This window comes from Aythya ferina (genome assembly GCF_964211825.1).
Source record: "Aythya ferina genome assembly, chromosome: 3".
NCBI classification, from domain to species: Eukaryota; Metazoa; Chordata; class Aves; order Anseriformes; family Anatidae; genus Aythya; species Aythya ferina.
In genome coordinates, this window is record NC_140298.1 from 66,359,945 (window position 1) to 66,386,594 (window position 26,650).

At 51.2% G+C, this 26,650-nt stretch overlaps 1 protein-coding gene across 1 annotated transcript; it reads left to right on the forward strand.

Moving 5' to 3' along the window:
• Window positions 1-6,174: 6,174 nt before the first annotated feature.
• On the forward strand, window positions 6,175-7,853 carry POU3F2 (POU class 3 homeobox 2). Its single transcript, XM_084515336.1, has one exon. The coding sequence runs from the start codon at window positions 6,251-6,253 to the stop codon at window positions 7,631-7,633; it is 1,383 nt and encodes a 460-aa protein (XP_084371462.1). The 5' UTR covers window positions 6,175-6,250; the 3' UTR covers window positions 7,634-7,853.
• Window positions 7,854-26,650: the final 18,797 nt, after the last annotated feature.

Here is a 26,650-nt window from a genome sequence, read left to right on the forward strand (position 1 = left end):
ACTGCCGACCTGGAAGGAGTGGCAAGCAGGGGGGGGGCTCCAAAGGCTGAAGGTTTTTTTCTGCATGCCACAGCACACTTTTGTACTTTTTCTGGATCTGCTTCCTTTACACGTGTTTTGAAGCTGCTTTCCGGGAGGAGGTGGTTGTTTCTGGAGTGTGGATGGGATGCTGGAGATGCTGCTCAAGCCCACAGACTTCTTGAGTGCTGCTAACTCCTGCTGCCCTTGGCGCTCTTGCCCGCTGTCAGCCAGACTTTATTTGCCATCAAATTTAGCATAAAGTGTATCTGCTGTTTACCAGAAAGACTCACTCTCCCGAGAATAGTGCTCGTTTTTAGCCCCGGCCTGATGAAGGAGGAGGGGTCGGGTGCACGGCCTAGAGCTTCATGCCTGAAGGAGAGAGAGGTGCTGCTGCAGCTCTGGGAACAACACGGGAACAAGGCCGTGTCCTCTTACGTCCTCCATCACTTCCTCCTCACCTATGTGCTTTCTGGAAGCTGCAACTTAACTTAGCATTGGATGTTATTTGGTATTTGGTATCAAAACAGTCCAGAGAGTGAGCGAGAGATGCTAACAGACAAGACAGGGGCATTTTAGACAAATGCTGAAGCTCGTGGAGGAGCAGCAACACAGTGCCAACACCAGCCGAGTTTCAGTTGAGTTGAAAAAGCAACTACCTAGTCCCACAACACGAAGGAGAACGAGGTAACATTTTACAATGCCACGGCTCCCCTTCCTCCCCGTTCCTTCGAGCCGGGGAGGGGGCTGTGGTGCCCCCTGCCTCCACCTGTCACACGGGTGGGCACGGGGAAACCCACGGGCTCCGACAGCCCACCCTTGGCTCTGCCCGTCCCCTGCCTCCCCCGGCAGCCCCCCAACAAGGGTTCTCCTCTGTCGGTCACAGAAGCTTTCCTGAAGCCCCCGGTAAAACGCCCCCGGCCCCGGTACAACGCCCCGCTGCCGCCGCCCTCTCCCACGCACCCCCCGCGGCTCCCCCCCTCTCTCTTCTCTCTCTCGCTCTCCCTGCCGCTTATTTATTTATTTCTCTATTTCTCTCCCTGCGGAAGTGGCAGCCACGCCAGGTTAAAGCCCTGAAATCCGAAGCCCTGAAACCGAGCCGCGTGTCCCCGCCGCTCCCACCCGTGTCCGGCCCCGGCCGCCGTCGGGGGGCCCCGACGGACGCCGGCTGCGCTCCAGCCGCCCAGAAGCGACGGTGACGGCCGAGCCCAGGGCGATCAGGAGCAAGGGACGGGGACGAGGGGGGCGTCCCAGGGATTTCCTCCCCTCCCCGGGGAGCCGCTGAGGCTGCCCTTCGCGAGAGAGGCAAAGAAACGCGGATCCGCCTCGCCCGCGCCGAGGGATGCTCGCCCCGTCCACCCGCGGCAGCTCCGGCGTGGGAGCCTCAACCCGGGTCCGAGCATCCCCTCGGCGCCCCCCCAAATTCCCCTGACACCCCCCCCCGAGCCCACCCCCCGATCCCGAGGCAGGGTCGCCCCCAGCCCCGGGGAGCCCCGGGCTCTGGAGCCCAAACGGCCCCGGCCGCCCCGTTCTGCATTTTAATACCGAAATCTGGAAGTGGAAATTGTTTGATGTATGAGGAGACGTTATCTAATTAGGGCGTAAGAAATTTAATCTTTCCAGCAGGCAGGTCATATAATTAATGTTAATTTAACGCTCAAATTCTCAGTCATTAATTTTTATTCTCTTAAATGTAGTTTGGCAGGGCCCCCTGATCCATGGCAATGGATTTTACTGGATGTAAGAGCACACTTGGTCTTTGGAGTGAATTACTGCAGCCCTTCCTATCCCAATAACAAGATCACATCATGTATGCATTATTAAGCCATGTAATTGAATGGTCCATAGTTTGCATATCAGACTATTAAAATAATGTGTTTTGCTTTTCTTCCAACACGTAATGTTAAAGCCTTTGCGAATATTTGGTGATTCTGATAATTATCACCAAATTACTACAAATGTTCTCTTCATTAACGTGATTTCTTTCAAGCATTTTTAAAAATGTGAATAATGCATTAAGTGGTGGCTTGTAAAGTGTTTTTTTTTTTTTAAATAAAACTTGTCAACCGCAATTCGAAAATGAGACTGAAAGAAAAAAGGAAAAGAAAAAAAAAAAAAAGAAAGAAAGAAAGAAAAAAGAAACTTAACAATTGAACGGGAAGAGAACAGTTGTGCTATGTGATTGGAAAGGACGACTTTTATTTTTCCCTATTTCAGATAAGTGACTGTACACCTTTAAAGTTTCACTCCATCGGGAGCAAAAGTGCATGCAATCTAAAGAACTGCCGATTGCAGACGATACAGAACAGATGGAGGAACAAAGTTGGAGCTTTTCCTTTTGCAGGGAATAGATGGGGACAGAGGCAGACAGACAGAGAGATTGATTTGAAAAGATACTGACCTCTCTCCTTCAGCTGCAATTTAACTTGTCCTGGAAAAAAAAAAAAAAAAAAAGGAAAAAAAAAAAAAAAAGTGAAATCTGCGTCCTCCCCTCCTCCCCGCCCTGCCTGCCTCCTTCCCCCCGCCCCAAGTGCGCGCTGTCATTTGAACAAACTGCGGCGCCGATCTCGGAAGGTGAATAATTCCCAATTAACTAAGTAACTAACTTTCTTCTTGCCATCTTGAGTCACTCACTTAACTAAATCTTAAGCCTCCGAGAGCCTTCATTATCGCCTTCCCCCCGCCGCACTGTTTTCAAAGTTCAATAGCGAGGAAAAAAAAAAAAAAAAAAAAAAACACTGCTGCAAAATAAGAGTCTCTCTCCGAATTTAAGAGCCGTTCATTTGCATCGGGACAAGCCGGCCCCCCCTCTGCAGATTATTTAGGCACCAAAAAAAAAAAAAAAAAAAAGATTTAAAAAAAAAGATTAAAAAAAAAAAAAAAAAAAGCAAAGGCCCCCCCAGCAGCTGGTGTCGGGAGCGGTGCCACGGATGCTCTGAGGGGCGTGCAGCAGGGCCGGGCTGCGGGAGCCGGGGCGCCCCGCAGCGCTGCGGGACGGCTGCGGGACGGCCGCGGGGCGGGCAGGAGCGGGACCCGCCGGGGCAGCCCCGGCCACGCTCTTATTTTGGTTGGGAGCGGGCGGCGCGGCCCCGGCTGGAGCGCGGAGGGAGGCGAACTGTGCTCCTCTGTTCGGTTTCGGGTTGGTTGGGCTTTTTTTTTTTTTTTTTCTTCCTTTTTTTTTTTTTTTTTTGATTTTTTTTTCCTCCCCCCCTCCCCTCTCTCTCTCTCTCCTCACTATAGCAACCAACGCCAGGCTGGCAAAAATGCACCCTCTGTGGACAATGGCCCGGCCTTCCTGCTCGCCTCGCTCCTCTTCTTCCTCCCCGAGCCAAAGAAACTTTCCAGATCCCCCCCCCCCGGCCCCTCCTGCATCTCCCCCGGGGCAGGCTCCGAGAGCAGCCCCACCGGCACCGGGCCGGGCCCGGGGAAGGCAGGAGGGGGGTCCCCAGCCGGGCTGCGGGTGCTTTGGGGGGGGCTGCCCCCATTGCACCGGGCTGAGGATGCTCTGGGGGGCTGCTGCGGTCCCCGGTCCCCCCAGGGTGTCCCCAGCCGTGTCCCGTGCTGGGTGGTGAGGGAAAGCCCGGTGGCACCCCCAGGCTGGGCATCCCTTCGGCCTGGAGGCGAGCACGGCGCTGGAGAGCCCGGGGGGTGTTTGGGGAGGGAGAGGAGCCACCTTCCTCCTGCCGCCAGCCCAGCTCGACCCCAAAAACTGGAGGGGGCCGGAGGGGGCCAGAGGGCCGTGCCCCCGGGCGCTTCGGCTGAGCCCTTCCCGGGGCGCTGCTCGCCTCCACCGGCCGCGATCGCTGCAGGAAAGAAGAAAACAGCCGTTAGCTGCATCGCCCAGGGACGGGGAGCTTGCTCTCGCTTTTATTTCTATTTTCTACGTATTGTCCCGCACAGCTCCCCGGTGCGGGCTTTGGGAAGTGCCCGCTGCAATCCCCTTTGCCTGCCGGAGGGGCTCGGCCGCCTCCCCTTGCTCCTCTCCACCTGCTCCTGGGCCAGCCCCAAAAGCCCCGTCGTGGGGCGCTCCTTTAGCGGCCAGGCGCTGGGAAAGTAAAAGGCGAACTCCAATAGCGCCCGGCTCTGGCTCCGAGGATTCAATAAACAAGCCGCATTAACTCCAGCCAGAATTTATCTCGTAGACTGATGGAATTTGTCTTTTTTTTTTTTTTTTTTTTTCCCTCCCCTCCTGCTTCTTCTGCTTCTTTTTCCCCCCAAGGCCTCATATTCTCCACTCAAAATTTCGCAGCCTTCCTTTGATAAATTACTCAAAGTAATCCCTGCACCAGCCAAGTCTGACTGGTTGACGTTGTGTTAGAAGTCTTCATAGCGGTGTCTGTCTATAAAATATTCACTTGCGGACTACAAAGGGTGGATCATTTTTAATGACAAGATTCAGAACTGGAGGATGAAGGGAAAAGATTAATATCCGTGAATTCAAATAATTTAATTTCAAATGCCGAACTTAGAGCATTATACCCTACCAGTTTAAACAGCGATGCAGATAAAATAGAAGAGTCTCGGGTGAATGAAGTGGCCGGAAGAATAGAGTTGCGGGAAATGCTGGAAATGAGCCTTCGTGCAAACTTTGCAGGAACTTTTTTTTTTCTTTTCTTTTTTTTCTTTTTTTTTTTTTTTTAAATTCCACACCTTTCTATCTTCTGGGATAACCGGTATTCTAGCGGGGCAAAAAACACAGCTGATATTCCGTATGTGAGCGTGCAGATATATGTGTATATATACATATATATATATTATACGTGCGGGGAGATTTTCCTCCGTCTCGAGATAGGTGGGGAAATCTATTTGGACGGCGGATTTTAATTTCAATGGGTAATGTGAGCTCGTGCAATCAAAGTTATCAATTTCTGTCCTTTTTGTTTAGATTCCTTAGTTAAATGTGTTTGTTATATCTACCCCGAGGAGAAGCAACTTGAAAGTGTAGCTTTTGAGTCATCTTATAAATACATCCCTGAGGCTGCGGTTCTTGCAGCTTTAAGCAGTTTTCATTAAAGCAGCCAGCTGCCTCTTTGTGTAGATTGGATTTTTTTTTAAAAAAAAAAAAAAAAAAAAAAAAGCAATCACTTGTGCACAAGCCCCGGCCTCAGTTTTGTCTCTCCGCAGGCCCTTAAAGTTGAAGTTTCATTCATGCCTTGGGTCTGCCCGCCGAACCGGCCCTCCTCGGCGGAGCAGGCTGGCGAGAGCCACACGGAGAGCGCGGGCCCGCGGACTTCACAGGGCAAGGTTAAAAGGGAGGCAGGGATCAAAACGCCCCCGGCTCACAAAAGGTGCATTAAACGCGCCCCGGCGAGGAGCGCCGAGCCGCCGAGCCGCCCCCCGCGGGCAGCGCCGGGAGCCCGGCTCCGGAGGGGCTCGGCCGCTTCCCCCCAACCTCCTTTTTCCCCTCTCCCGGCCCCGGGGGGTGTCCGGGGACCCCCGCGAGGTGCTGGCAGCCCCGTGCTGCGCAGCGAGGCCGGCGGCGGTGGCGGAGGAGGAGGAGGAGGAGGAGCGGCAGTGAAGGAGCCACCGAGGAGGGCTGGCAGCTCCAAGCCGCTTCCCACGGCCCGGCCGCAGCGCAGCGCACCGCACGGGGATACAGCCCCGGGGATAGAGCCGCGGGTCAGCCCCGCGCGGCGGGCGGGGGGCGGGGGGGGGCTCACGGCTGCCTCCCTCACACCGCCGGCACCCGGCGGGTCCCGGCCACGCCACCGGGACCGGCACCGGGAGCGGGAGCGGGAGCGGGACCGGGACCCGCTGCCCCCGCTCCGCCTCGTCAGGGGCTGCCCGCGCCGGGCCGCGCAACAGGAGCCGTTAACGGGCGGGCCCGGGGCGGGGCGGGGCGGGGCGGGGCGGGGGCGCGGAGCTCCTCACCCCTCGCCCCTCTCCCCCCCCCCCTCCCTCCCCAGCTCCGGGCCCGGCCCCGCCGCCGCCCCCGTTCCCCCTCAGCGCCGGGCGGGCGGGCGGGGGGCGTGTCGGGGGCGGGCCCTCCCGGCGCGGCCGGGCCAATGGGCGGGCGCGGCGGCGGCGGTTGCCAGGGGCGCCCGCGTCCGTCAGGCGGCGCGCGTCCAATGGGCGTCGGCGGCGGGGCGGGGCGGCCGCGCGTGCCTTCGCAGTGGGCCCCGCCGCCGCGCGGGCCGGGGGGGCGCGGGCGCCGCGCGGCGCCCGAGGCGCAAAAGTAGCTGTCAAATGCGCGGCGCCTTTCCCCGGCGCGCTCAGTGCGGCGCGGCGAGTCATGGCGACCGCAGCCTCCAACCACTACAGCCTGCTCGCCTCCGGCTCGCCCATGGTGCACGCCGAGCCGCCCGGCGGCATGCAGCCCGGCGGCGGCTACCGCGACGCGGGCGCGCTGGTGCAGGCGGACTACGCGCTGCAGAGCAACGGGCACCCGCTGAGCCACGCTCACCAGTGGATCGCCGCGCTGTCCCACGGCGGCCCCGGCGGGCCCGGCGGCGGGGGCGGCGGCGGCGGCGGCGGCGGCGGCGGGGGAGGCGGCGGCGGCGGCGGCGAGGCGCCGTGGGCGGCGGGCGCGCTGGGCCAGCCCGACATCAAGCCGGCCGTGGTGCAGCCGGGCGGGCGCGGCGACGAGCTGCCGCCGCCGCCGCCGCAGCACCCGCCGCCGGGCCGGGCGCCGCACCTGGTGCACCACGGCGGCGGCGGCGGCGGCGGCGGCGCCGGGCACCACGCGGCGGCCGCGGCGGCGGCGGCGGCGGCGGCGGCGGCGGCGGCGTGGCGGGCGGGCGGCGCGGCGCACCTGCCGCCCGGCATGGCCGCGGCCAACGGCGGGCAGGCGGCGGGGCTGCTGTACTCGCAGCCGCCCGGCTTCACCGTCAACGGCATGCTGGGCGCCGCGCAGCCCGCCCTGCACCACCACGGCCTGCGCGACGCGCACGACGAGCCCCCCGGGCCGCCCCCCGGGCCCCCCGGGCCGCCGCACCACGGCGCCGAGCACGGGGGGCCGCCGCCGCCGCCGCCGCCGCCGCCCCACGGCCCGCACCCGGGCGCGGCCGGGCCGCCGCCGCCGCCCGCCGCGCCCCCCGGGGCGCCGCACCACGAGGCGCACTCGGACGAGGACACGCCGACGTCGGACGACCTGGAGCAGTTCGCCAAGCAGTTCAAGCAGCGGCGGATAAAGCTGGGATTTACCCAAGCGGACGTGGGGCTGGCGCTGGGCACGCTGTACGGCAACGTCTTCTCGCAGACCACCATCTGCCGCTTCGAGGCCCTGCAGCTGAGCTTCAAGAACATGTGCAAGCTGAAGCCTTTGTTGAACAAGTGGTTGGAGGAGGCGGACTCCTCCTCGGGCAGCCCCACCAGCATAGACAAGATCGCGGCGCAGGGCCGCAAGCGGAAAAAGCGCACCTCCATCGAGGTGAGCGTCAAGGGCGCGCTGGAGAGCCACTTCCTCAAGTGCCCCAAGCCCTCGGCCCAGGAGATCACCTCGCTGGCGGACAGCCTACAGCTGGAGAAGGAGGTGGTGAGAGTGTGGTTTTGTAACAGGAGACAGAAAGAGAAGCGCATGACGCCCCCGGGAGGGACGCTGCCGGGCGCCGAGGACGTGTACGGGGCCAGCAGGGACACGCCGCCGCACCACGGGGTGCAGACCCCCGTGCAGTGAACTCGCGGCGGGGGCGCCCGGCCCCTCCTGCTCCTCCTCCTCCTCTCCTCCTCTCCTCCTCCTCCTCCTCTCCTCCTCCTCCTCTTCCTCTCCTCCTCCTCTCCATCCTCCCCCCAACTTTTGATCGTCCTCCTTATCTTATTATTTTTTTTTTTTAATTTTCCTCCCGTCTTTCAAAAAAAAAAACGCGCAAAAAAAATAAGAAAAAAAAATAACAAAACGAAACAAAACAAAAAAAAAAAATAAGCGAGAGAGAAAGAGAGAAAGAGAGAGAGAGAGAGAGAGAATCAAAGCAGACAAAGCACCTGCACCGGACTGTCCCTTAGACGGCAGCAGGTGCGGGGCGGTGTTTTGACCTTCCCGTGCGCTGCAGCGCAGTGAGTATCGCGCCCAGGCCGGCAGGGCAGGGGCGAGCAGGGGGCTCCGCTCCACGCCGGCCCAAAATTTGCGCCCTGCCCTGGCCCTGGGGGTGGCCCTGGGGGTGGCGAGGACGGGGGTGGGGTGGGGGGAACACGGTGGGGGGGGGGGGGGGGTGCGCAGCAACCTCGCGGGTCCCCCGGAGCCCCCCCCCTCCCCCGACACAAAAGGCAGGTGGCATCGCGGACCGTCGCTCGGGGTTGGCACATGCTGCTGTGTTTATTTTCTGTGGATCCCCTGTAGGAATGAGTATGTGAAAAGGAAGAGAAAAAGCGAAGCTATCCCTTTTGATGTAGGCAGTATTTAACCGTACCGATTTGCACTGCAAGGAAATCGAAGTTTACATAAACAGATTCATTTTGTTTTCTTCCTTTCCCACCTTAGTTTTGAAAATGACTTGCATTTTCCACGCTGAGCGTTAGTCGACCAGTGACCGGTCCACGATGTGTTACTGTGTTCTAGCCTTTGCTTTATGTGTATATGTGAACTTTTGTTATAAACCAGTCTTCTTAAATATGTGTAATGCTTATTTTCTCCTTTTGCTGCAGCAGGAAGAGCGCATATATCTGTATGTATGCCTACGTACGCACGCCTGCCTGTACGTACATGCAGACACATATATGTGCAATATATAATATATATATAAGATACGTATATATATATATATATCTATATCTGCGCACCGCCAGCTCCCTCTCTCCAGGGGCTTGGCTCTCCCAGACGCTCGCTCAGAGGCGACTTGGGAGAAGGGAGAAGGGAGCCGACAAAGTAAACTTCATTTTCAGGCAGTGTTTGCGGGGGTCGAGGCGGGGGGGAAGAGCTGCTCGGCCCTCCCAGCTTGTTGCGGCAGGGGAGAGCAGGGCCCATTGTGGAGGAGCTCCGGGAGGTGAAACCGCACAGTTCATTTCCAGAGTTTTCCCGGAGAAAGTGGCGCTCCCTGGAGAGGGAAGGGGGGGTCCTTTAGGCCTCCCCCGGTGGCAGGGTGCCGCCAGCCCCCCAGACTTGCCCCCGCAATGGGGGTGCGGTGCTGGGGGGGCCCACGCAGCGTGTCTGGGTCCCACCCGCGTGGGAACACGGCCCTGTCCCCTCGGCCCCTCGCCCGTCTTTTTGCTGCGCTGCCCCTTCTTTATTTTTCTGTTCATCCCCAGCCACCAACCCCCCCCCTCCACCTCCACCACCGCCACCTCCTCCGGTCGGGTTGCGGAGTAATTTATTGGACGAAAAGACCAGTTTAACTCGGGCAGCCTCGTGTCTTTCACTGGGGAATGAAGTGAAGTGGAAAGAAATGCCATTTTCAATTCGTCTTCCCCCCCCCCAACCCTCCCCACCCACCCCCCTCCCCGTTAACAGTTTTAAAGTGCATTTCGTGGCATTACCCTGATGGGAAACGGTTAACTTTCCAGAAAGAAAAAAAGGAAAAAAGAAAAAAAAAACAAAAAAAAAAAAGAGAGAGAGAGAGAGAGGGAGAGAGAGAGAGAGAGGGAAACCCCCACGGGGAAAGCAAAACAAAACAAACAAAACAAAAAGCTCTGAAGAGAAGCATAGGAGTGGGAACTCGGAGCAGCCTATGTATGTGTGCGCGTGTGCCTCTGTGTTTATGTACTTATGCACACGCACAGCCATACATATACATTAGAGGAACTTTAAACTATGATAGTTATAAATTCATAAAGGGATCATTTAGTCAGCACGAATGGGTGCTATATAGGCAAAACATTTTTATAAGCTAAAAGTTTACTTAGGTGAGTGTTGGACAATTATGGAGAAAAAACACGGAAGCGTTCTCTTGCAGAGAATCATATAAATATTGCATTCAGTAGCTAAGGCTTTAGACTACGTTTCTCATTGTCTTTTAAAGCGCCTGTGACATTTGGTTTTCTTTCTTTCTTTCTTTCTTTCTTTCTTTCTTTCTTTCTTTCTTTCTTTCTTTCTTTCTTTCTTTCTTTCTTTCTTTCTTTCTTTCTTTTCTTCTTGGCAAGACAGATGATGATTTCTAAGAGGCACATGCAGTAGCCTTTTTCCTAGTTTTCCAACAATCGTTACAAAGATACGGGCACCGAGCTTTTCTCTTTTCTTTTTTCTTTCTTTTTTTTTTTTTTTTTTTTTTTTGGGTGTATTGAGCTGCTTGTTATTTAAAGTGTTGAGGACTAGCGCCTAGTGAAGTGAATCAGATCAGGGCAGATCCAGTGGTAAAGGGAGGAAATGAACTTTCAGACGCTTATTAATATGTGTGTAAGGTCAGAAAACGGAGTCTAGAGAAGGTTTGAGAAAAGCCTCAAACTCCAAATAGGTTTACTAAAAAAAAAAAAAAAAAAAAAAAAAAAAAGTTACCACGCAAACCTTACCACTATGTATATATGTTTAATATTTGTCCTTTGAAATGCAGAAATAGTTTCAATGTTTTCTTTGTCTATTTTTCTTTTCCTTTTTTTTTTTTTTTTTTTTTTAAATGCTACCCAGGGAAATATTTTCATATCATTTTTAAGTGGCCTGCCTCAATGTATATTTATTTCTTTCAAAGCAAACAGGTTCTGGAAACTGTTTTTCTGTAGCTTTAAATGAGTAGGTGAACAAAATCTATATGGGATGTAATTTTTTTTGGTTCAGTCTCTTTAAAAAAAATACTTTGTTTTGGTACATTTGGATGTGCTTGTGGGGAAAAATAAAAACGCAGAGATCCTTATATATTTATGTTAAAGTAATATTTTATTATCTACATAAAACAGAAATGCACAATACCTTCATAGTTTGTTCTAATTATTGAAATATCTTTATTTTATTTTTAAAGATAGCACAGATTTGCAAAGCTCTTAAAATTTGGAGGGAGAACGCCCCAGTACTTATACACTGAGCTGAGTTCTGTGTAAAGCGCCGCCGTTCCTTTATATCTCATGGAATTTTGGAATAAATTTTATGCCTATACCGAGAGGTTCCACGTCCCTGACTTCCCGGGCTTTGGCGGAGGGCAGCGGGGGCTGTGCTCGCTGCGTGTCCCCGCGGATGACCGCAGCAGCGGGGCTCCAAGCGTTTGGTTTTTGGGGCGCGCAGGGGGGCCCTGCCCCTGGTGCTGGCACCGAGACCCGCTCCTCGGCTTGGTCGCAGCGCTGTGCTCTGCCTGGAGGCTCGGCCCAGGAGAGAGCCGCTCTCCTCTGCTCCTTGCCCTTTGACAATTTAAGATCGGGCTCCTAAAAAATGAGGAAAAAAAAAATAAAAAGAAGGGAAGAAAAGAGGGGAAAGGCGGAGCTTCCCTACGGGGGAGCACTGTCGAAAGCCGGGGAGCGGGGCCGGCGGCCCAGGCTGCGGCAGGCGGGCGGTGCTGTGGCTGTACCTAGGGATAACTGTGCTGCCGGGCCGAGCCTCGCCGAGCCTTGCAGTGCCTTGCCGAGCCGTGCCATGCCGGGCCGGGCCGTGCAGGGCCGGCTGCGAGCGGCCGGAGCCGGGCGTTGCGCCGCGGGGGTGCCGGCGTCGGGGCGGGCGCGCCGGGGAGCGGAGCGGGGTCCTGAGCGGGGCCAGGCGGGGTGCTGAAACCTCCGGGGCTCGCTCGGTGCGAGGAGGACGGGGTCCCGCTGCCCCCACCCCGGCGGTTTCCGCGATAGTTTCGAGGCTTATTAGATTTAATCATCTTTCCTAACTCCTAGTCAATATCACGCTCATCCCGAACAGATTCAGCTAAATGATCTTATCAATAGTTTCGAGGAGAAGTGACAGAAAGAAGAAGTGTTTTGCGACCGCAGACGTGCTGACGGGTAAAATGTTTAAGCTGGCTATGGATTTGAAGCCCTCGGTCAATATCCCGCCGGATTGCCTGCGGAACGCGAGCAGCCTCTGCCCTCTGCAGGACACTTCGGGGGGCCCGGAGGGAACCTTGCGCCTGTGACAGCAGGGCCCTGCTGGTTGCGAGCAGGGGCTGGCCGGGACGGGAAGAGCCTCTCCCGGCAGGATAGCCCCTTTCAGGAGCCAGGGGCAGGCCCGAGGCCGCGGGGATGGGCGCCGGGGCGGGCTCGGGGCAGCGCCCGCAGGGATGCTCCTGCCCCGGGGAGCGGAGGGCAGCGGCTGGCTCGGGTGCGCTGCCCGGGAGGGTAGGCCGGCCGGGCTGTGTGTGCGGGAGATGCTTTTGTCTCCTCTCTTTGTATTATTTTTTTCCCCTTCTTTTTAAGAGAAACGGGGGGGGGGGGGGAAATAAACGGAGCGGCCGCAGGGCGCACTTTCTGCAGGTGGATGTCGGGGTGCGCGGCAGCGAGCTGGGCTCGGGCACGGCCGCTCCTGGCAGAGCCTCCCTGAGCTCCCTTCTTGCTGCAGCTCCGCTGCCGACAACAAAAGCCCGGCGCCCTCGGCTCGCTCCCTCCGACGGAGGCCGAAGCCGGGAGGCGGCTGCGTGTCCCCAGGGCCGTGCATCGTGGCTCCGGCTCGGCACAGCAGAGCGGGGACGGGGGGGCTGTACATAACCAACAACCCCCCCCACAAGGGCTGCTGCCTCCCCAGGTTAAACTTTGCAGAGCCCCGACGGGGGAAGAAGTGGCCCCGGTCGCCCCCGCCGCCTTTCCCTCGCCTTCGGGTTTTGCTGGAGGATGCTCGGGGGCTGTGTGACCCCCCCTCCCCCCCGGCTCTCGGCCTGGGATGGGGCCTGGCTGCTCCCGCAGCCCCCAGCCCCAGCCTGTCGCCGTCCCCATCCCTCCTCCGGCCTCCCTGTGGGGCACGAAGCCCCCCGAGGTCTGCCCGAGCCACGTCGGTGGGGCTGCTGCGGCTCTTTGTTCTGGTGCTTTCTGCGCGGGGCTGCTCCTCCTGCGGGAGGGAGGAGAGGAAAGGAGAGGAGAAAGCCCCCCAGGGGGCGAGGAGGTCGGGAGAGGGGTTTTACCCGAGGCTTTTGGTCCCCACGCGTGGGAAAAGGCGGCGGGAGCGAAGGGGGGAAAGTTGTAGGAAAGCTGGGCTCTGCCGTGCCCTCCCCGCCGTCGGGGGCTGCTTGTTTAGCGTGTATTTCGGGAGGGGACAGGAGGGTGAGTGCGGGGGTGTTGGTGCCTCTCCGGCCTTAATCCGCAAAGGGAAATGGGTTTTTGGGGAGCTGCGGGCGCTCCCCCGGTGCCTTGCGGCGAGGTTTTGCCGTCGGGGCTGCGGTGCTCCGCTGAGGGCGGCTGCAAGCCTGCCCCGGCCGGAGGCTCTCGGCTGCACTGCCAAGGGTGCGAACATTTTGGGGTAAATGCCTTAAAGCCTAAAACAAGCGTGCTTCGGCGGAGCGGCTGAAATAAACCCGAGAACTTCCCCGAGGCGCCTTCCCAGCGGGGTGCGGGACGAGCACCGGGCCGCCCGGCCGTGCGCGGCTTCCCACGCTCCCAGCCTTGTCCCCAGCCCCAAAAAGGGCCCTGTCCGGGGGCAGCCCCGCTCCCCCCCGACACAGCCCCGGCTCGTAGCCGGGCCCGGGTCCCCAAGCAGCGCTCCACGGCCGGGGGCCGGATCCTGCCCCCCTGCCCCGCTCTCCGCCGCCCGTCCCAGGGAGCATCTCCCAGCGGGTCGGGGCAGCGTGAACAGGGCCCCGGGCCGCACCGCTCCTCGCCCGGAGTTTCTCTTCCTCCTCCTCCTCTTCCTCCGGGCACGAAGATGCGGGCGCAGGAGCCGCTTCCCCCCCTCTTTACCCCGTCCCGGCCGCCCGGAGCCGTCCCGGGAGCTGTAAGAGGCGCTCGTCTAAAAGTTCGGGGCTGTTTTCAGCCCGCCCGCCTCATTCATTAATTCCCTTTTCCCTCCTTGATTCATTCATGTCTGCAGTCATTCATTGCCAAGTCCATGGAGGCATCAGCTCCTTGGTCAGTAGGGGAGACGCACAAACAAGGATGGTGCTATTTATTTCCCTCTGCCTGTGGATTTCCAAGACATTCAAGCAGGCACAATCATTAAACTAATTTGTATTTGATTGTTTGGGCGGACGGGGGTGAATTTTATTGCACTAAGCATTCAAGCACGCACGCATCGCTGATTACCAGTATACATTAAATAAAGTTGTTTGTACACATTGTCTTACCACATATAGGCAGTCTTATTATTCTAATTACTCTAATTAGTGCATTGAAATGTTTTCTACTTGATTTGAGGAGACAGTGATTAGTTCTATTACTTCTTTTAACTCTTATTTCATGGAAAACTGTTGATGCATGTTCCAATTACCTTATTTTTCTCTTTAATATCGTGCGGGCCAAAAATATGATGAAATAATAGCGTTGGCGGGCAGAAACTTTCATCTATTATCCCCATTAAAAGAGCTTCCATTTTTTATAGTTTCCCCAGCAGATATGCACATGTATTTTATTTTATTTTTTTATTATTTTTTTTTTCCCAGGCGATGGCGAATAATTATTTCTAGCCAAAGCAGCGTGTTTCTCCTCGCATTTTCTTCTGCCAATGCTCGGACACGTTCTGCTTGGAGCATCCCCTTTTTACTTTCCTTTTTTTTAAAAAATTATTATTTTTTTTTTTCCCCAAAAAGGGAATCGGAGGTGTATTTCACGCGAGCCCTCTTTGACAAAATTTAAATTAATGCCGCTATTAATTGATAAGATCAGTTCCTCAAACACGTTCCTTCGGTAGGGAATTGTAATTAAAGCCTTAATCCCGTTTGAGACTTCTCCTTTCCCAAACCCTTTCCGGAGGGGTTTTTGTTGCCGTGCCCGGTGCCGGTCCCGGAGCGGCCGGACCCCGGCGGGGCAGGGAGGCCACCCGGTTATCGGGGCAAGCATCGGCACTATTGGGCCAATAGAGGTTTTGTGTCGGGTTTTGGTGTGTGTGTGCGCGCCGTTTTGCCTTTTGTGTCGATGTGCGAGGCACTTAAAACGAGACGGGTACAAAGCCGGCGGTGGGGAGGGAATCTCGCCTCCCTCTCACGTTACAGCCGGGGAGAGCGGCTGCTGCTCGGTCATACAGACACTGCTTTTGTTGTTGCTGCCTCCCCCTCCCCTTCCCGCTGTTTTGTTAAATAAATACGAAGGGGTGGGAAAAAAATACGGGAAGAAAAAAAAAAAAAAAAGGAAAAAAAAGCAAGGGAAAAAAAAAAAAAAAGTCCCGTAAAATTCTTAGAAGTCCAGGTCTGGAGGGAAATCTATGGAGTTACATAGGTAAATACTCGGCCTAGGCTGCTTATACTTTTAATATTTAACCTGGGATTATCCGGGATCTGAAGACGTGTTCCTAACCTTTGCCAATTGCCTATGCAGAAGAAATCCCGCAAGATGCACAAAGGGGAGAGGCGGCTGCCAATTGCCGCTGCCGAGGGGCTCCGAGCCGCCGCTGCTGCTGCTGCCGGAGCCCCCCCCGGCCCTGCGCAGCCCGGCACCGGGACCCAAAACGGGACCGGGACCGATTTTGGGGCCAGGACCGGGGTCGTGCTGGAGCGGCCTCGGGGCCGCCTTTGTCAGGAGCCGGGGCGGGTGGGGGCTCGGCGGGGGCTCCCCCTGCCCCGCAGCTCGCCCCCCGGGACCCCATTTTCCCCGCACTGCCCGGGGGTCCCGGCGGGGGGGTGCCGGTGTTGCGGGGCGGGGGTGCGTGCGGGGTGAAGTCTCCCGGCTCTTCCCCTTGCCGCAGAGCCCCGCCGCACATGGGGCGGGCCGGGCAGGAGCCGTGCATTGCCCCGATCGTGTGCAGCCCCCCGCAGCCCCCCGCAGCCCCCAGCCCCGTCCCGGTCCCGGTCCCGGTCCCGGTCCCCGCGGGGGCAGCGCCCGGAGCCGGGCGTGGAGCTCGGGCTCCCCCCAGCGGCCGCCGGGAGCCCCGGGCCGGGGTCGGGGGTCGGGGGCGGTGGGCGTCCTGTGCCCCCCCCGCTGCCTCTCCCCCTGCCCGGCTCGGCCCCGGGTCCCCCCCGTGAGGAGAAGGGGGCAGGGGCCCGCCCGAGGGGTGTTGAGGGCGGGTGAGCGACATGTCGCGACAGCAGAGCGTCCCGATAGCTAGGCAGGCAAACGGAGCTGAAAGAAGCCGGACCAACGCCAAGGAAGATTAAGTTTCGGAGGACAGAGGCCGTCACGCCACGGGCAGCAAGCACTGCGGCACCGAGAAGGCGTGGGGAGATCGCCCGTTTCCCTGCTGAGCGCCAGCCGAGGACCCGTCGGGGGGAGAGGAGCAAGGCCCCGTGCCCACGGCTGCTCCAGAGGAGGTAAGAGGCAGCTGCAGCCCCTGACAGCTCGGCCCGAGCTGTCCCGGCTGCAGGGAGCCCAGCTCAGGGCGGGCAGAAAGCCGGAGAAGCTGCCTTTGTTTTGGGGACCCTTTGGAAACTGGAAGATAAGCGAGGCTTGGGTTGCTCATCCATGGGTTTGGGGAACTGGATAACGCCATCTTCTTGTGCACCAGTTTCACTGAGCACCCTCAATGCGTAACTCCCATCCCGAACCCAGCAGCAACAGATCAGGGCAGAATCGGGGTGCTCACCTCACTAAGATCCCAAATGCCTGTCCTTTAGCCAGAGGCATCCCTGTACCATGGGCTGGGACGCTTTGAGCTATGTCCTGTGGCAAGGGGCTAGATCTCACTTCTCTCCCTGCCAAGCTTCCCGTCTGCCCCAGCCCCACAACACCTGCACATCTCTGGGAGGTTGTCCTGGGCCAGTACCTGTCAGAAGCCAGTCAGAGCACCCGGGGAAAACGTGAAATAATTCTCTTTCGCAGAGGTAGTTTGTCAGCTTACACTCTGGCTTAGCAAGGCATGTATCTGCCTACATCCTACCAGCTACCTGAGCAATCGCAGTGAGCTATCAAACTGCAAAATTACAGTGAGATTTAGCAAAGCACTTCTCTGCAGCTTCCGTGGCTGGGGCCCTGTACAAAGGGCTCGGACTGCTGTTCCAACAAGTGCCCCTGGTTTACAGGTGCTCAGCATCAATGTGCAGGTCCCAAACACCCAGCCTGAGCATCCTGCCAGGGACTACCACATGCAGGGAAAAGTGCTTGCACTGAGGTGTCCCAAATGCTTTCTGTTGGAGATCAGAAGTGTTCAGGCGATGAAGCCGCTTGGTGGAATTGCTAGGAGGCAGTGCAGGCAGCGGCTGGGACAGCAGGGAGCATTGTAAAACACAAGTAACAGTCCCACTCCAGCATCCCAACCTGCCAGCCTATACAGAGGAGTATCCCTGGTGGACATGGCCTGCTTTCTCATTTCTGTTAGCAGTTTCAAGACAAAATCTAGCATTTCCCGACTAAAAGGCATGGCCTTTCTGCCTTTGTGATGCATACTGCTGGTCTGCAAGGGGGAGGCTGCATCAGGTACTGACCACCTGGGAGACTGAAGGATGCAAGGAGGAGCTGGAGTCCCCTTACTCTCTCAAATTTAAATCCACCATGCACAGGAGACCTCTGGGGGGGGGGAGGAAAAAATGTTTTTTATAAGAGAGTTTTTCTGAAGAGAAAAAAAATATGCCAAGGAGAAAGGTAGTACACCGGCTTTCTTGCAAAGGGCAGAGCGCACATTTTCACTTAGTCTCTTAGAGCGCTTAAGGAAAGGAGTGCTTTTATCAATGACATGTCATTCTGCAATTTTAGATGGTAAATTGGGGTAACACAGGAGGGACAGGATGACATTTGCCACAGGTCAGCATTGTGCTCACGGCCAGGCTGTTACTGGCATGCAGCCCCGCTCTGGAGCCAGGGTTTGATGTTGCAGCTCCAAGGGCCAGCGCTCAGGCTCAGTTCCTGCCAGCCAGAAGACATAAAAAGTGCCTAAGGGAAACACAAAAAGGTGGGTTGTCATCCCCACCCCCTGCAACCGACCCCTTGTTACCGGTGACAGGCAGCACCTGGTCGTTAGCTGTAGATCATTAATCCTGATCTATGGCTTCTTTCTGAAGATGTGCCATCTTGGGCAGCGGAGATGCAGATGTGAGAGCCTCTGCACCTTCTGGAGAGCAGCAGAACACCAATGGATCAATACCTTAACTTGAAAGCTGCTGTCATTCTCTGAAGAGACTGAATTATTTAGAAGTAAAAAAAATAAAATAAAATAAAATAAAATAAAATAAAATAATCAGAGCTGCACTGTAGATCTCGAGGTTGGATCAGTACCCACTCTATTTTGCTCTTTGAAATCCCATCTTTTAGCTAATTCAAAGATAAATATTGAGTCTTGCATAATACTCCAGCTCTAGGTGAATGCCATTAGCATGCAAGGCAGTAAGCAATCACAGAGGTGGAAAGGGAATTGCAAGTTTAGTCACTTGTTCCCAGGTCAGTCGGCAGGCACTGCACAGCCAGCAGCGCAGCCCAGGGCTTCCGTCTCACGTCTCTGCGTCCACCCACTGGCTTTAACCCTCACCCATTGCCTGGAAATGAGTGCCTCCTGCTCAGCACGAGGTGATGGCTGCAGACCTTAAAGAAAAGGTCTACAGGAAAGAAAAGTTGCTCCAAATCACCCTACCAGGTCCTTTGTATGGGAAAAAAAATACAAATACTGAAATAGCATGCCATCACCTTCAGAGAACCTCCATACGGTCAGGTAATTGTGCACGCAAACATCTTGCAATTCCTACACAGAAGTGATTGCAGAAATGCAATGAAAACGTCCAAACAGATGTTGTATATATAGGAAGTTCTCCAAAGTTCATCTCAAAATGCTATTGTGTCAGATATTTTCAAAGTGCCCAGTGAAGCTCTTTAGCACTGACTCTTTGCTGCTGTCCCTGCTCAGAAACAGCAGCTTCCAGCAAGAGATCCCCAAGAGCAGGTGTTGGAAAGCGATAGCAGACACCAGACTAAACCATTTTCAACAGCATCTTGAAGCGAGAATGAGAATTGCTTACATCAATCACACCTTCTTAGATGTAACACCACTTTCTTTTTATTCCCATTCCAGTTTTCATTAGCTCAGAGCTGCCTTTGATAATTTTTAGCAACTGTTAATAAGACTAATTTAGGCAAGGTTCCCTCGATTGTTCTATGCAAGGCCTCCCATGTTAAAATAAAGTTGTTATGTTTACTATTGGGTACAAGTATCAGAAACAAAAAACTAAGTGGTTTAAACCTAAATCACATTTTTCTATTGCATTCTGTGTAATTTTTGGACTATTTAATGTTTATCATCTTTTTTTTTTTTTTTTTTTTTTTTGGTCTGTGGTAGACTTTAGTTGCAGCCAGTGAACGAAGCTAATTATAAACACAATTTATCCTTCTTACTAAGGAACCATGCAGACCATCACTGGTCCCAAACAGGTCTCGGAGACCTGGAAGTGTTTAGGTATGCCAGTTCTTCTCCTGGTGGAGAGCAACTCCTGATCCCACTTGTGCACACCTAAACACGGGTTCTTCTCTTTCCTCCCAGCACTTCAACACCGTGGGTATCTCACACCATATTCCCTCAATATGACTGAAGGGTCTGCAAATCCTTGCTATGGCTCCTGATTTTTTTAAAAGAAAAATAACCTCCCCAGTGAAATATAAAAATGTGTATGAAGGAGAGGGATACGTCCTTGTTGCAAAAATGCGGTTGCACTTTTTTTAGCTCCTACAGAAATCTGGCAGCTCAAAACCGCATGGCCACTGTGTCAGAGAATTTTGATTTCTACCTCTTCAAAGCCACGATGGAAAATGTTACATTAAAATATGCTTATCATAATAAATGTCTGCATTGTATGTGACAACACTTGATACTACCAGCAAATAAACATTTGCAGCATGCATGGTATCAGACCTACATTGTTTTACTTATATTCAATTAAGATTGCCAATTGCATCTTAAGGTAACAGAGGCGCAGTGACACTTTTTGAACATTTTCACAGAACATTAAACATTCCTCAGTCCCTGTGGACTGATAACATGTAAAACTATGTAAGTACTGAGAACATGTAATTGCTTTCGCTTCCCCAAATAATAATGCACTTCTAACAAACAACAATGTGATAAAGTGTACTACAGCCTCTCAGGCATTAAAACCTGGGAAACCTGATATATTTTAAAATCTGGATTTACTTTTTGTTTTGTTTTGTTTTGTTTTGTTTAATTTATTTTTTAACAGTTTGCTTTAACAGAAGTGCCACACAGAGAAATGAAAAGCCACCTGATATCCCCACTTACATGTGTGCGTGCTTTCAAAACTTGCAGAAGCAGCACTGAGAAACTGGTATCTGCCAAAAACGGGACAGACAGACACCAGGTCTGAAACTGTGTGTGTCAGAAGCCAGTTGTGCTTTGTCCATGATGCACAGAACTAGGGTCCAGCCTTGTCCTTTCTCTTCTTGGTAATCAGAAGCAACAGCAGCTGAATGCTGGTGCTCAAATACAGCTTCAGCACATTCGAGGCGCTGCTGGCCTGAGGCAAAGCTGTGATACAAAAGCACACAAGTGAAGCTGGACACTTCTGCAGGTGCTGGAGATTAAAAGGAGCCTTAAGTAAAGTTTCCTTAGAGACACAAGAACACAACTCAAAGCTACTATTTGTTTTAGCAGTTTTTGCTGGAGAGTTGCCTTGAACAATTAACAGTAGCAGGCAAATTCAGCAAACACTCTTAATATAAACTTTGTCTAGAAGAAAATGGTCACTGATTAGACTAACACCAATTTGGCAGGTAATTCTAGATCAGTAAACAAACTTTCTAGACAAGATGGGGGAAAAAAATCTATCCTAGCAGTTACTTCCAGTTCAGCACTCAGTTGTCCTGGACAAATCAAGTCCAGCTGATAACCTGTCACCATCTGCTTCCCATTTGAAAACCTACAGAAGTCTGCGAAAGCTTTGCTGAGCTATTATCAACTTTCTGGAGTTCCACAGCACTTATACACAACTACATAACTACCTAACTACCCAACTAAAAGGATTAAAAATACTTTATGGTAACACCATTTGTGTTTGAGTAGGAAATTATTCTTGAAAGAAATTCAACTTTTTTTTTTTTTTTTTTTTTTTCTTGGAGGCCTCTTTTGGTACATTGTAATCTCCTCATTTTGCTTTATATCCCATCTGTCTATATCTGTCTGTTGCCTCTTGCTCTGTACCTAAATCAGAAGCTGTTTCAGGCAGTGAAACATTTGCTGTTTGTTTAATGCACTGAGGTCTATATGCTTTAATAGGGCTACAGTATTCTAAAAATTAAGCAATAATACACTTAAAAACATCTCACAACTTTGTATCTAAAAACACTCAGGAATAACATTTCAAAATGAACAGAGATACAAATATGTTCAACCTGTTCTTCTAATACATCGTGTTTTGTTATTTCACCATTTTTTCTTTCAAATGAGTGCACAAAAGGACAATGAATGTAGACAAAATTTTATTTTATTTTTATTTATTCATTATTTTATGTACATTTGGTATTTGGCAACACAGTCAAGGGGATACAAATTAAGTTTGCAAAGCAAGATAAATATATATAGGTTGGATATATATTCACATTTCTGTCATCTTGGAATTCGCAGATACCGACAACTCAGAGAGGACGTCGATTCCAACTCCTTTACACTGGCAGTAACAGAATAAAGCTGCACAACACTGTTACAACATTTTAAATGATTCAGCATATCAGAATAAAACAGGCCCAATTTACTAAATAGTACTCATTGACATGTAAATATGTAATCTAATTTTTAAAATAAAAAGAAAATATCTTTGAACAAGTAATATAAGGCATTAGACTTCTCCCTAATAAATTCAATCACTTACAAATACAGAGCTAACTTCTCTGTTTTGTATAGGCATGTAGGTAAAGCCCCTTCATCACACGACACCTTATATCACAAATATATGTCAAGTGATATGTGCCAAAGGTATTCAAACAAGGAGGCACGAGGTATCTGTGCCTGCATACACACAGAGACCTTTGAGTTTTACATAGAGAAGATGCGGTAGTCAAATCTCTACAAAAATTATACATTAATAACATACCTTCAGTTCACCAAGCAGAATACTGAGAAGAGAAAAAACACCATTTTGAAATATAATCAAGTAAAACCAAAAAAGCCTCGGAGGAGAATACTAAGAGGAAATATAGAGATGACTCTGAGGTAAACACCGCTGGTACAAACTAACAGGGGCACAAAGCAAAAAATGGGGTGAACGTTGGGTGTGTACGACTTATGGAATGACAGCTCAGAGAACAAATTTGGTATCTAACACTGTACATCCAGACACAGCTCTGGGAATACTCACTATGCTTAGGACTGCAGCTGTGCAAAATAAGTGGATGTTAGCTCCATGGGCCCATGGAGCTCAACACCGGGGAACAGCCATGAAAAACACATCCACGTACTGCTCCCCCCACCTCCTGCTTTTGGTCTTGCAAACCAGTCTTCCACACGCCTTAAATATGTCCTCACTAGCTTTTGTAAACTAAACTTTCCAGTGTCTGCTTCTCGAGACTTTAGCTAGGAAGGTTACTGAAGCCGAGTAGGACATGCGTATGTTCTCATAGGCTGACAGCAGCATTAGGGCTTGAACCACTCTTATGAGGGAAAAGCAAACAACCTCAGTTTGGACGCTTTGGATGTAGTAGTGAGAGGAAGTATGTAAAATTATAGAGTCTTAAAACACAACCAAAAGTGGCTATCCTCATTTATGCTAAGTCAAAACAAGACATTTGCACAACCAACATGCTCTCACCTGCTTCTTGTTACACTCACACTGAAGTTTATTGCCTGTTTTTATTTTCTGTTTGCCTCATTTTACTACCCAAGTTGGGAGGCTAAAAATTGTTTTCTACTATTTAAGTGTTTAAATAGTAGAAAACAAAAGTTTTTTTAGTTTTAGCCGAGATGTGTTGTAGGAAGGCATCACATACAGTTCAATCATCAGAGCAAAGAAAGCAGTGGCCTTTGGCAGTTAATAGGGAGCATTAAGGGATAAGCAGCCTCTTACCCTGAACCCACACATGCTAGGACAGACTATGTAGTTCAGGGAGATAGACTCCAATTACAGCTAGTTTCATGTGGTTTATGTGGGCTTTGCTTCTCAATTCAAGGCTGATCTCCTGATCTGAATTGCCCCATGGAGGAACATACCTATCCAGAGCAAAGGGCTAATAAGAGAGTAATTTCCTGACTTTGGTACCTACCCTAGATATTTAAAATTAGATGATACAAATAGCCTCCAACTTTAGAAAATATACTTAGAGGCAATTATCCCTTTTCCTTCTGATTTGTCATTAAAAATGAAAAAAAAAATAAAATAGTAACTTGCTTGTGGTGTTTTGGTGCTTGCACGTATAGCAGAACTATTTACAGATACTGTCCAGGACTCTTCCCTCTATTGCTGCTCTTCTACCTATTACATAAATTAGTCCCTTTAAAAGGTAACATGGTAGCAGCTGGTTGTTTGTCAAAATCCCATTGTGGCAGCAGAAAGTGGATAAAAATATTAATACAAATATTAATAATATAATAAGATAAAAATATTAAGTCAAACACCATGAAAGTATGTTGTTGCTAGTTACTTGAGGGGCAACGAGGAGAGAGAAATCCTTTTTAAATAAATTCAGGTGTCGTGTTTGGGTATTTAAGTTCGAAGGCCTGGAAATGCCATTCCTTCTCACTCACACAAATAAACATGGGCAGAAAATGTCCCCAGGCAATTCACACACACCACTTGTGGAGATCAGGCCAGCCTCAACACACCCTAGCTGCACTATAAGCCTGTTGAGAAGACAAACACAAAAAGCCACAAGATGCTAAAGAGTTGTAGTGGTTTTATGCTCACTAGGAAGAGCTAGAATGAGACCATCAAATCAATTTCACTAAGATGGCTCAAGGGACAGCTGGTAATTAGGACTTGTCTGTAAGTGAAAGTTAAATGAGAAAGTGCAAGGTCCCCCTGCAAACACACTAATTCCTGAATATTTAAATTCATTTTTGGTAACTATTCCAAAATAACTCCAAGCATAGACTAGCCATTAGTTTCCAAACCACAACCAAACAGCTGTTTATTAATTTCCCTCTGTTCAATGCAGAGCAGTGTGTATCATGCAGAAGTCTTTGGTACAGCCATGAGGAAAGTCAGTATAAACAGACCAACTTTCAGTAGAGGGAACCCGTCTCCTGAGAGTGAGCAGAGGACCGGACTGACAGTAAAACTGTCCTTAGCCAACAGCTCTTCACCACGGTACAACGATAAATAACCACGCAAGGGATGTTAAGTTCATCACATTATACTCAGTATCTCCCTGAAATATTCTGACAGTTCAGTGTTTCATAAACCGTCATCTTTTTCATCTGAATTCAAATTTTCACATTTTGACACTATGAATATTTAACCACCAGACTCAGTTTCCAACAGAGTAAGCACGAAAAAAATGGCACCCAAAGCACAGTAAGCCAAATTTATCCTAAGATCTATGTAAATAAATACTAAAAATAAGAAGACACAAACCAAAGTTCCTAAAGTATTATAGGCTAGCTTCTGTTTAGAAACTAAATTTTGTCAGTACCCCACAACAGAGGCATTTATCTTAGTCCTTGGTGTAACTTCCAGACTTCTGAGTCAGAATAATACTAATAGATAATAAATATACTATAATACTAATAAATAATATACTATAGTAATACTAATAATAAAATAGTTGGGTGTGGTTTTTACGTTACAGAACTGTACATTGAAAATGTCACCAAAATTTTTTGTTACATTTTCCCACTAATGTAAACAAAAATAGCACTTCTCTTAAAAAAAAAAAAAAAAAAAAAAAAAAAAAAAAAAAGGCAAAAGAACGAGATTCCTGTGCCTACTTGTGACATTACATATTTTTTAAGACACTTGTGTGGCCAGCAGGACTAGGGAAGTGATTGTCCACCTGTACTCAGCTCTGGTGAGGCCACGCCATGAGTACTGCATTCAGTTTTCGGCCCTTGTAACAAGAAGGACGCTGAGGTGCTGGAGTGTGTCCAAAGACGGGCAACAAAGCTGGTGAAGGATCTAGAGAACGAGTCTTACAAAGAGCAGCTGAGGGAGCTGGGGTTGTTTAACCTGGATAAAAGTAGGCTGGGGGTAGGGGGAGCCTTATTGCTCTCTACAACTACATGAAAGGAGGCTGTAGCCTGTAGCAAGGTTAGGATTGGACTCTTCTCCCAAGCACCAAGGGATAAGAGGAAGCGATCTTGAGTTGCACCAGGATTGCACTTAGCCTGGATATTAGGAAAAAAATCTTCACTGAAAGGGGTGTGAAACACTGGATCACAGTACTGCCCAGGAAAGTACTGCCCTGCCGCCCAGGGAAGTGGTTGAATCACCATCCCTGGAGGTCTTCAGAAAACGTGTAGGTGTAGTGCTGTGACACAGTTTAATGGTAGACTTCACAGTGCTAGATTAAAGGTTGGACTAGATGACCTTGGAGGCCTTTTCCAACCTAAATGAGCCTATGATTCTGTGATTTCTTCCTTTTCTCCCCCTTCCACCACTTTCACCAATCAGTACACTGACACAAACAGAACCACCATAGTGCAAGTCTCAGATGACAAAGTCACTGAGGGGTGAGGTAGAAATGGACCTCTGGAGGCCACCAGGTGCAACCCCTGAACCCCTGCTCAAGCAGGGCCATCTACTTGCCCAGGGCCAGGGATCTCAAGATCTTTGAAGAGGGAGACTCCACAACTGCTTTGCGCCAGCACTCAGTCAACTGCACAGCAAAGTAGTTCCTGATGCTTCAACAGAACCTCCTGCATGTCAGTTTGTGCCCACTGCCTCTTGTCCTGGCACTGAGAACCCCTGGAAAGAGCCTAACTCCCTTGACTTATTCCCCTCTATCAGATTCTCCTATCACACAAGCCTTCTCTTCCCCAGAGTCTTCTTTTTATCTTTGTTTTTACTTCAAAAGTACAGTTAATGTCCTCAGAAAGGACAAACTGCAAAAAAAAGTGAACTAAATCTTGCATACATCTGTGTATGTTTTCTAGGAAAAAATGCAGTTGGGCAGTGGTAGATGAAGAATAGTTTTAGGTAGCTAGGTAGACATTAGGAACTATGGCACAAGCATGTATACAAAACAGTAATATCTGTGTCTTAATACTGAATCTTGACCTAGAAATGTAAGTATGTGACATTTTACAGGAAACTAAATTCCTGGGAAAGGTAACTGCTGATCTAGAACAATGAATGCACCTTCTTCATTGTCCATAAATAGGTCTGGTCACGTTTCCACAAATTTCCATACCAACTGCCTCAAAAGTCCCATTTGCTTCTTTTTCTCAACTTTCTTGGCATTTGGCATTTCTTTAGTATCTGAGGAAAAGTGTGGTGTTTTTGTTTGTTTTTTAATATTTGCATTATTTGCTTGTTTTGCTAAAAAGGGAACAAAACATGCAAGAGAAAAACTTCATTCCTCACAAAGGATCCTCTCCAACTTAGGATGTCTTATGACAGGCATCATTCTTAAATCAAATCAAACTAGAGCTACACAAATCAAACAAAAATAATACTTTATCCATTAGCTAAAAAGATAAATACTACCGTCTGCTACTATTGAGGCTGAATCTTCTTAAAAAGAGCCACATCTTGCCAAGGCCCTTCTTTGAAGATCATAAGGCCCTTCACACACAAGACTTATGACTCAATCCCTCCTGATGTTAGCTATCACAACTTGTCCCATGTGTGGTAGTATTTAATTAAAAGCCCTTCTTGGACTTCATTGCCAACTAAGAAATCTGAAATGACAGAAATTAACATCTCAG

Bases quoted from the DNA above. Each gene is read 5' to 3' on its own strand.
- POU3F2 (XM_084515336.1), top strand. From the start codon at position 6,251: ATGGCGACCGCAGCCTCCAACCACTACAGCCTGCTCGCCTCCGGCTCG.